This window comes from Rhinoderma darwinii, chromosome 3 (genome assembly GCF_050947455.1).
Source record: "Rhinoderma darwinii isolate aRhiDar2 chromosome 3, aRhiDar2.hap1, whole genome shotgun sequence".
In the NCBI taxonomy this organism is placed as follows: Eukaryota; Metazoa; Chordata; class Amphibia; order Anura; family Rhinodermatidae; genus Rhinoderma; species Rhinoderma darwinii.
The window spans coordinates 282,477,497-282,488,182 of record NC_134689.1 but is presented as its reverse complement, the minus strand read 5'-3'; the positions used below and the strand labels follow the sequence as shown (position 1 = coordinate 282,488,182).

The 10,686-nt window shown below is 40.9% G+C and overlaps 1 protein-coding gene across 2 annotated transcripts; it reads left to right on the top strand.

Annotated features, from left to right (window-relative positions):
• The first annotated feature begins 1,183 nt into the window (after nt 1-1,183).
• Nucleotides 1,184-10,445, top strand: MAPK6 (mitogen-activated protein kinase 6). 2 transcript variants are annotated; one of them, XM_075857994.1, is made up of 6 exons: nt 1,184-1,370; nt 4,157-5,327; nt 6,450-6,594; nt 6,972-7,136; nt 7,259-7,460; nt 7,627-10,445. In XM_075857994.1, the coding sequence occupies exons 2-6, from the start codon at nt 4,773-4,775 to the stop codon at nt 8,720-8,722; spliced, it is 2,163 nt and encodes a 720-aa protein (XP_075714109.1). In that variant the 5' UTR covers nt 1,184-1,370; nt 4,157-4,772; the 3' UTR covers nt 8,723-10,445. The 2 variants fall into 2 exon arrangements, with proteins under 2 accessions (XP_075714109.1, XP_075714110.1); XM_075857995.1 differs by lacking the exon at nt 1,184-1,370 and adding an exon at nt 2,471-2,652.
• The last annotated feature ends 241 nt before the right edge of the window (nt 10,446-10,686 follow it).

Here is a 10,686-nt window from a genome sequence, read left to right as displayed (position 1 = left end):
CAGACACGCAAAGTTTAGTTTTATTATATGTAGAGATGATATTCCTGCCCTTATGCGGGCACAGTGAAGGAAAGGACTTTTCGTGCGAGTCCTGTACAAAAACAAAAATCGGTAAAACCCAATTTGCAGAAGTTTTATTCTGATTACAGAGGGTGAAAACCATGAAAAACTTTTCTTATATGCATCGCGGCTTGAGTTAATAAAGATGGATACCGACTACTCCACTGGCTTGGGGCCTGTCAAGGTTTCCATAATTTTAAAGGGTAACATGAGCACTTCACGCTGTGCTATTTTTGCTGTCAAAAGTGGTGGAATTTACAAATATCTGCACCAAAATCTGCACAAATGTGAACATGCCCTTTAGGATTTTTCAAAGATAGCCCAATAATTGACAGTGCTTTAATAGGGCAGTGTACATGGGCCCTGTCCCAGGACGTGCAGGAGATGGATGGAATGAGCCAGGACCAGGAATGGCAGCCACAATTCTGATCTCTTTGATTATTTTTCTGTTTACACTTGCAGCACCAACTTTACATCCGACCAAGGAGCACCAACCATTATCTGACACAGGCCTTACATTATATGGTAAATTCGAAATAACGTGAAGGCTTATGATAAACGTCCAGTTGTGAGGGTATGTTCACACGCACTAATTACGGACGTAATTCGGGTGTTTTTGCCCCGAATTATGTCCGAAAATAGCGCCTCAATAGCGCTGACAAACATCTGCCCATTGAAAGCAATGGGCAGACGTTTGTCTGTTCACACGAGGCGTAATTTACGCGCCGCTGTCAAATGACGGCGCGTAAATAGACGCCCGCGTCAAAGAAGTGACCTGTCACTTCTTTGGCCGTAATTGGAGCCGTTATTCATTGACTCCAATGAATAGCAGCGCCAATTACGCCCGTAACGGACGCGGTGTTCAAGCGCCTGCACATGCCGTCACGGCTGAAATTACGGGGATGGTTTCAGGCTGAAACATCCCCGTAATTTCAGCCGTTACGGACGCCCTCGTGTGAACATACCCTCACTGTGCTGCCGAAAAACGTGTCACAATCCAGTGGAGATGTATTCCCACAGCGCTGTTCCTCCTTTAGCAGGTGACTGGGCCCCAGTGTGTGACTCACATGAGGTAAAAGTTTTGAATTCTCCCGCCTAGGTGACGCTGTCGCCTGCAGGGGGCGTTCCGGTGACGCAGCAGGCGGCAGATCGGGTGTCTGCGAGTCTCCGCCTTCAGCAGTCTGTCCGAGTACATGGCGACTGCGGCAAAGAACAAGCGAGAGGAAGCAGGGCAAGAGGAGCAGCTGAGCAGAGTACTTGAGCCTTGTCACCGGTGCCTGTCCTCCCTCCATATGACACATACGGGAGCTGTAAGTATCACCGATACGTTCCCCCGTCTTGTGGAGCCGCTCCACCGTCCCTGACTGCAGTGAGCTGGTGTCTCCATTGTGTGAGGATGAACGATGTCTCCGGCAACTTAACAATGGGACCTCGGTCCCCTCGTCTCTCCGGACTCTGTTACCCCGTTACCGGTCTTACACTGATTGTGCGGCATCTCGCCTCTATACACCGGGGACCCGGAGGCTCCCAGGGACTTATTACGGGAAACGCTTCAAGCAACGCGGCTGCCGGGATATAACCTTCATGGCTAGTTCTGTAGTTCCTTCTGTAATGGAATATTTCTGTTCTTACCTACCCCTACATCTAGCTGTATAGATTCAGTACAGTATACCACTATTCTTATCGCACAGCCCGTCAAACCGGCCTTATGTGTGCGTTTACACACCGCGTCTCATTCCACGTACCCACCTTCACTGTGCGGTAAGGAGACGCAGTACTGTATGTGAGGACCGTGACGCTGAATGCGTATCTGGCCTGTGTGAGGCTATGATTCTTGACGTAAAGGGCTTTGTGAATTGAGATCGCCGTACATCGTGGCGCTGATTGACGTGATGCCGGCCCAGCTGGCAGCAGTGGGAATGGAGCCGGGGAGGAGGGCCGGACTCCGGTATTGGCGTCCAATGGGGCGCCAGATGCCCCTCTCCAGCCATCCTCCCTCCGGAGCCACAGTCACACACGGCGCTAATGGGTATACATGACGATAAACGCTGCGTGTGTTCTGTTGTATAGAAGCTGTACACCTATGTTACACACCACCGGCAGTCCTAGCGCTTGTATGCGTCAGACAGTGGCTGTGTGTATTGTGTGGCTGCTATTGTACTGCGCTCTATATCCGGTTGTGGGAGGGTTTGGAAGTAGGACAGAGAGATGTCTCTGGCTATGACTCACATGGTCCGTTTGAAACGTGTCTCCTGCCTGGAGCCGAGTGACTACGATACGGCTTGTCTGCTGATCTTATTAGTCAGTATGCAAATATTCAGGTAATTCTGCTGGGGTGGAACTACTAGATCCATCATGTCCGATCACCAGCAGCTCTGTAGAGCAGAGATGAATAAACAGCTGATGCGGGAATTCCCTGCAGATTGCCCAGACTAGTGCGTCACTGGTGACGTCAGCCTCGCAAATATCTGAATGGAAAAGGTGTTTAGTTCTGCTGTGTAGTGAGTGATGTGAAGACCTGAAGGAGCCATAATGCCTGATACACCGCTACTGGAGGGGCTGCTTGTCATGTATTGTTCTCTACAGCGATCAGTAGCTACACATGGTTTTATTAAGTTATATGAGCAGATGATCTACTTCTAGCTTAATGTCATTTCTAAAAGAAAAAGTTCTGTACTAGTTAGTACATTCCCTAAGGTCATCGTGTTTTTTTTTTTTTTAAAGAGAACCTTTCACTACCCCAGACATGTGCAACATCTTATGGGTGCTGCTGCACAGACCTTGGGGCACTTTGAATCAGCTGTGTAGCCTCTGTCGTTCTGGAGATCTCAGTGGCTTTATTATTGGCGCCCAATATGTAAATTAGCCCTTGTACATATCGGGCGCCAATAATAACGGCGGAAAGCTAGGCAGGTAATTGGAAGTTCCCCAGGGTAGGTGCCTCCGTGCCAATAAGATGGTGCACTCAAGTGCACATGTCTGGGGTAGTGAAAGGTTCTCTTTAAGAGCTGGAAAGTCACCATGTCAGTGTGTGGGTACTCGGTGATTCAGTTAATATTAGAATCCAATGAAAAGTAATGGTGCTAAAAGTGCAGCGCATGTTCTCACAGATACACATCGCAAATCCAGATATTGCACGTTCATGTTTTTGGTTATTGGATGCTAGGAACCATCACTTGTTTTTTTTGTTGCCCTCCTTTCACATTTGCCTCATTTAGAATTTTTGTAATGTCAAACGTTTTTGTTTGGAATGGACATACTTGTGAAGCCTTCACGGGGTCCTGCAACATAGGTCTATTTACAGCTGTAAGATTATGGTCAAAAATGGGCTTCTCTGTGCTGACATCATGCTCTTTGTTTTTTATTATTAATTATTTATTGTGTGCGTTGTGGTTTTCATATGTCAGCCTGTTATGCATATTTACTTCTTCTTCTTCTTCTTCTCTCTTGGTCCTGGAAATATTCACTACAAAACCCTAGTGTTTTAATACAGAATTTTAATGAACACGTACACATGACCTTTTATACCAATAATGGTATATGTGATTTAATAGGGAGGACATGGTATGGACAAGGATTTGCATAACTGTGGTATAACCAAGGGGGCATTTCTAGTAGAAGTTACACAGCAAGAGTATGGTGCTTCCATATGGCATGGTATTATGAAGATATTCTCCCCTAGAAGCAATGCTTATGACATCTGACGGAGCATATCACGTGGATTCTAAGGCTATTTTCACACGAAGGAGAGTTTCTGCAGATTTTCCATCTGGATTTGCGTGAGCATAGGTCAGCCTTTTGTATTTCTGCCGCAAACATATACTGTGTGCACATACCCCTACACTGGTAAATTATGGGCCTGGTCTGCTAGACTTAATAAGACAACCCCTTCAATAAACTTCTTTTCATCATCGTTTTTTCTCCCCTTTGTCATTGTACATTTGAAAACTTCTTGAATAGATTGTAATTGTAATGAACTATTTGATCCAGGTGTCCTCCATCTTTCTTCTGATCTGTTTTAGGCAAGTGAAAATGTGTTTCCTTTGCGTTTGGTGACTCACATCCACTCTAATCTCCATCTTCTCTTTTCTTTCAGGGTTTGTGAGAATAAGATGGATGGCAGCTTTGATTGTGATTGTGGTGAGCTGGAGCCACCTGATCATTAACAGAAAAACTCTTGTGTAATTTAAAGTCTGCCACGTTTTCCTCTTCGGATGCACTGTATAGAAAATATCAAAAAATAAAATTTCTAGTGCTTACCAGCACCCTAGAATGACGCTGCTCAGGACCAGTTCAACACTGAATGTATCTGCACTGTGAGGAGGATGTTCGTAGAAGCCTATTTCTTGCATATTTATTCACATTTTTGTTCCATGTAACTTGTTTTGCACAGTAGAAGCGTGCGCATAGTATGTCATTTCATTCCGTTTCACTTCCAGTGAGTGTTTTGGTTGATGTTTGCCGGAATGCTGCATCTTTTGTGAACTATGAATACTGTCATTTTTATACAGTCAAAACTGAGCTTTAGCATTACTGCTTGTGGGATACACCGGGCCTGGCTGGCTGATATGCTTTGAAAATTGGATCAAACCATTCTAAAGAAGAGTATTTCGTAAGGTGTATGAAACCTTTTCTTTAGAAACTAGCAGCGGTTTATTGTCAAAATAAAGGAAAAGTGAAAATTTCTGGAGAAGAGAGGTGAAGTAGCTAAAATGGCAGAAAAGTTTGACAGTCTCATGAACATTCATGGGTTTGATTTGGGCTCTCGTTATATGGACTTAAAACCGCTTGGCTATGGTGGGAATGGCTTAGTTTTTTCTGCTGTTGACAATGACTGTGATAAGCGAGTGGCTGTGAAGAAAATTGTCTTGACAGATCCTCAGAGTGTCAAACATGCTCTGCGGGAAATCAAAATTATCCGAAGACTTGATCACGAAAACATTGTTAAAGTATACGAAATTCTCGGCCCCAATGGAAGTTGCTTAACCGATGATGTGAGCTCCCTAACCGAGCTGAACTCTGTTTACATTGTTCAGGAAAACATGGAGACCGATCTAGCCAAGCTCCTGGAGCAAGGCCTACTACGTGAAGAGCACGCCCGTCTTTTCATGTACCAGCTGTTACGTGGGCTTAAGTACATCCACTCTGCTAATGTGCTACACAGAGATCTCAAGCCAGCAAACCTGTTCATTAACACTGAAGATTTGGTAGTAAGGGTTGGAGATTTTGGTCTTGCACGTATTATGGATCCCCATTACTCACATAAGGTGAGCATCCTGTAAATTGGTTTAGAACGTGAAGTCATCCAGGCACTAACTAGTAAACTGAAGAATTTGCAACTTGAAATTCAACGTCTACAGTTTTCTAAGTGTGACTAGCTACAAATGCATTGCTTCCTGTGTTCTAGTAAAATAAAAATATAGCTTCAGGTCCTTTTGAATCACATTTTATAAGAATTCAGACCCCCAGTGTCTAAAATCACATGCCAGAGATAACAAACTGATTTATTTTCACTATTTTAGGAAACCCACATCAACTATCCATGGTAGCATGTAATTTTCATTGAATAATGCTGTGCATGAATAAGTTCCAAACAAATGAGACTTCTGAGATTCATTATGAGCACCATGTACATCCTGTTATACACCATAATTACTGGATAACCTCAATAGGGATTTGTGCGGCAACACACCGTTGTTTAGGGACACAGCTAATGCTGTTTGTTCCTGCCGAATGGTAAACCCTACACTTCCTAGTGAATTACATGCCATTATTTCTACTATTCTATATATCTATTTAGCTTTTGTGTATTTCAGTTTTTAGTCTTATCATTCTGCATAATCGGCTCCTTGATTTCTTTTATTTACTACTTTTTATTATAAATCTGAATCTATCTAAGTGATTAAAATATCTGCTGCAGGAACAGCTATATGGAGCAACGCAGTAGTCTACTTAACGGAAACCTGTCACATCGAGCATGCTGTCTAATCTACGGGCATTCTGTTATAGGACAGGGGGAGCTGAGCAGATTGCTATATAGTTTAACAGTTTCATGGGAAAAGTTTCAGGTTAACCTGTCATCTATTGATTTAATCCCTCTGTGGGTTTAGGAGTCTAGTGGGCGGTCTCTTCGATTGATTGGCAGCCATTCCCCACATTACTGTCCATACAGAAATAGCTGCCCATCACTCAGAGATTTTCTAAAGGCAGCACTATGATTGAACTGACAAGCTAGCAGTTCCAATACATTAACCAGTAGGAAACTCCTGAAACGGAGGAGAAACCTTCATTTTTCAGCAAGCCTCACATTAACCTTTAGAGTAAATGCCTTGTAGTTAAGATTGGTAATTTCAAGGTGATCACTTATTTCTCTGTTTACATCTTCACAGGGACATCTTTCTGAAGGGCTTGTAACAAAATGGTACAGATCTCCTCGCCTTTTACTTTCTCCCAACAATTACACTAAAGCTATTGACATGTGGGCGGCTGGATGCATTTTTGCTGAGATGTTAACTGGAAAGACCCTGTTTGCAGGTTGGTTGTTTTGAGAATAATTTATTGAAATATCTATTAAATTATTGCAATGAGCAGATCATTTTTCATTACCTGGCATTACACCAATTCTTGTTTTGGGTTTTTTGTGCTACAGAGCCGTTTGGTGGGGTTATGTTTTTTTTTCTACCATGTTGTGACAGTGTTTTTAATGCACCATTCAAGGGTATGTGTAACACTTTGTGTGAAAAAATTAAAATATATTTTGTGGGCACGATTCTTTCTAAAAAATATCTGCATTATGTGGTAGTCACATCGACTAACCATTTTCTGTCTTTCTAATTCTCCTATATGTGTGCTTTCAGCAACTTCCTTTGTAATTTCATTGCGTGATACAACAATCCCTTTTTCTTTTAAAGGTGCTCATGAACTTGAGCAAATGCAGCTGATCTTAGAATCGATACCTGTTGTACATGAAGAGGACCGACAAGAACTTCTCAATGTCATCCCAGTCTATATAAAAAAGGATATGACTGTTCCACATACTCCTTTGACACAGCTTCTCCCAGGCATCAGCCCTGAAGGTGAGCTCCAGAAATGGTTAAAACATAAATGCTTTGAATATGTTAGCACTTTGCTATTACATGGGGGGGGGGATTTGTAATTTTTATTTTTTGTAAATCTTATTTTTCCTCCCTCACAACAGCACTAGATTTCCTGGAGCAAATTCTGACCTTTAGTCCTATGGATAGACTAACAGCAGAAGAAGCTTTGTCTCACCCATACATGAGCATCTATTCGTTTCCACTGGATGAGCCAATTTCCAGCCATCCTTTTCATATTGAAGATGAGGTGGATGATATTTTATTGATGGAGGACAACCACAGCGTTGTTTATAATTGGGAAAGGTACTTCTTTTTTATACTTTGAACTATTTAATCTAAGCAATAAATATCATCATTTGTAAGCCTATTGCTGCTGGCTTCATATACTCTATGCATCTTAAATGTGACCATCACAAGGAGAGGAAGAAAAGCGAAAACAAATTTAAGTTTTTGTCTTATTTCTTTCCAGATATCATGATAGTCAGTGTTCAGATCATGACTGGCCTATACACCATAATTTTGATGCTGATGAAGTTCAGCGTGATCCAAGGGCTCTCTCTGATGGAAGCGATGAAGAGGAGGTGCAGGTTGACCCTCGCAAATATCTGGATGGAGATCGTGAAAAGTATTTGGAAGATCCAGCTTTTGACCCTTACTTTTCTACTGAGCCTTCTTGGCAATACTCAAGTCACCATGAGAACAAATATTGTGATATGGAGTGTAGCCATACTTGTAACTTCAAAATAAGGTCTTCATCTTATCTAGATAATCTAGTTTGGAGGGAGACTGAGGTGAATCACTATTACGAGCCCAAACTTATTATAGATTTATCTAACTGGAAAGAGCAAAGTAAGGAGAGGTCTGATAAGAGAGGCAAGTCAAAATGTGAAAGAAATGGTCTGGTAAAAGCTCAGATAGCTCTTGAGGAAGCTTCACAGCAATTAGTTGATAAAGAAAGGGAGAAACGTAAAGAATTTGACTTTGATTCATTTATAGCAGGTACCATTGAGCTTAGTTTGCAACAAGATCCTTCCAGTGTTGACAAACTCAACGACTTGAATAGCTCTGTTGCACAACTTGAATACAAGTCTTTAATATCAAAATCTGTAAGCCTGGAGAAACAGGAGAAAGGAATGGTCAACCTGGCACAATTAGGTGCCCTAAACCAAAATTCTTGGGAAAGTCCGATTATAAGCAGTGAAGACTGTTTCCTCATAGACCAGTTTTGTTGTGAAGTAAGAAAAGACGATCATGTTGAAAAGGAAAATGCTTACACAGGTTACTTAGATAATTTATTTAGTAAGAGAGAAGAGGCAGAAGTGTTAGATCCTGAGCCAACAGAAGATGAAAAGGTTGGGAGTAAAGAAAACGACGAGGGCATTTGGAGTTTTAGTGGAGACCTTATCCTTAATAAGCAGCTGGATTGTATTGGTATTCCCCAATTTCAAAATCCTCTTGGTTCGCCCCTTAAATCGATACAAGCCACACTGACCCCTTCTGTCATGAAATCGTCCCCACAAGTTCCCCACAAAAGTTACAGCAGCATTCTAAAACATCTAAACTAAAACACTCAAATTTCTTTACATATCCTTTATGAAGTGTGTGTGTGTGTGTGTGTGTGAGAGAGCGTTTTTTGTTTTTACATAACATTTTTTTCTTACTTGAATTGTGTTTTTAGTATGTATTTAACATTAGTTTTGTTTACCATTGTTTTTACAATCTAGAATTACTTTCTACATTTTAATTTTAAACTGGCATGGCATTTGCACACAAGGAAAAAAAAACAACAAAATAATGCAACATAGGTGGAGACATGAAAAATGCACTAAATGAAGTCTAAATCAAATCAATTGCTATCTTTCTCAGAATAAAATGATTTTGCCTTGATGTAACACAGTGAGACATTACATGTTTTCATGGAAATGTCAGTTTCATATTTTCTTTTTCAGTTCATTGTGTTTTTAGATTATTTTTTTCATATCCATTTCTTGAAACACATGATACCAGCAGCAACTGAAGAATGCAGATTTTGGTACGCATGTGTTATCTACCTCAAGGTAACAGTAGGTGGTCATTTATTGGCCATTCGTAGTGCTGTTCATCATGCACCTCTGTTAAGCCAGCATTATTGTAGTAGCTATTCCTAAATGAGAAATTGCAGAGATATTTATAAATGTTCTGGATTGCATCCTATGTAGTGAAGTGTTTTAATATGCAGTATTTTATTTATTACATCACACCGTTATTTGAAAATGGATGTCTTGAATGGTTCAGAAGCACGCTGGGCAACTTCCATCTCTCTGGTTGTTAAACAACTTAGCATGGCCTACTATTAAACATTTATACTGGGATGTCAACATCTTGGAAGCCTTAGGATACCAGAGTCTTGATTTTTTTTTAAATTTATTTATGGTTTAGGGCATTGTTCACATCTGCGTCACCCCTCCGTTCATAGGTTCCATCAGACCTTTCCGTCATAGGAATGACTGAACAGAGAGGCAAACGGAATCCATAGCTTCCATTTGCATTACCATTGATTTCAATAGTAACGCTTCTGTTGCAAATGGTTTTCATTTGTCTCCGTTCCATAATGTTTCCGGGTTGTTTTTTAACGGAATCAATTGCGCAGTAGACTACGCGATTGCTTCTGCTAAAAAAAATGGAAAACTTATGGAACGGAGACAAACCAAAACCATTTGCAACGGAAGCGTTACCATTGAAGTCAATGGTAATGCAAACTGAAGCTATGGTTTGCCTTTCCGTTCATTGTTACCGCCGAGGGAACTCCTGAACGGAGGGGTGACACTGATGTGAACACGCCCTTACATTGTATTTTTAACCTGCATATTAACAAGCTGTGTCTTCACTTTTCTTTTCACCTAATTGTTTTCATTTCAAGGAAAGTTCTCACTGTGTGTAGGAGTTTGAATTTTCAAAGTGCTTGACCGATCTCTACAAAACCATAGGAATTGCTTATATATTAAATACTCCTAGAAGCTTTTTATTTTTTATTGTAATGCTAAGAATGGCGTGCATGAAGTTAATTATGGTACAACATTACTGTAAGTTAAGATATGTCTATGTAAGATTTTTTTTTTTTTTTTTACTTGTATGTTTTTACTGAAATTCCTTAATTTGTATTTTTTTATTTTTTTTTCAAACCTGCATGAGAAGAATAGCATGTAGTATCTTAATTCTCTAGAAACTTGTTTCGCCTCTCAATTTTGAATACTATTTGTGTACTATTGGATCCCCTATTTAAGACAAATAAACATGGCCAGCAACAAATGGGATTTTACTTTTTGTGCACATTTCCTGAACAAATTCAATGTAGTAAATATGTTTCCCCAACGTGTTACATGCTCTGATAGGAGGGGGAAAGCCAGAAAAACCTTAGTGAGACACTAGATCAAGATCCCATGGCAGAAACTCCCTTGCTTGTAGTAAAAAGTAATAATTGAGAAGATTAAAATGGCACTACTGTACAGGTTTGTAGTTAACATGACTGATAACGGCAAAGTTGTCGGTC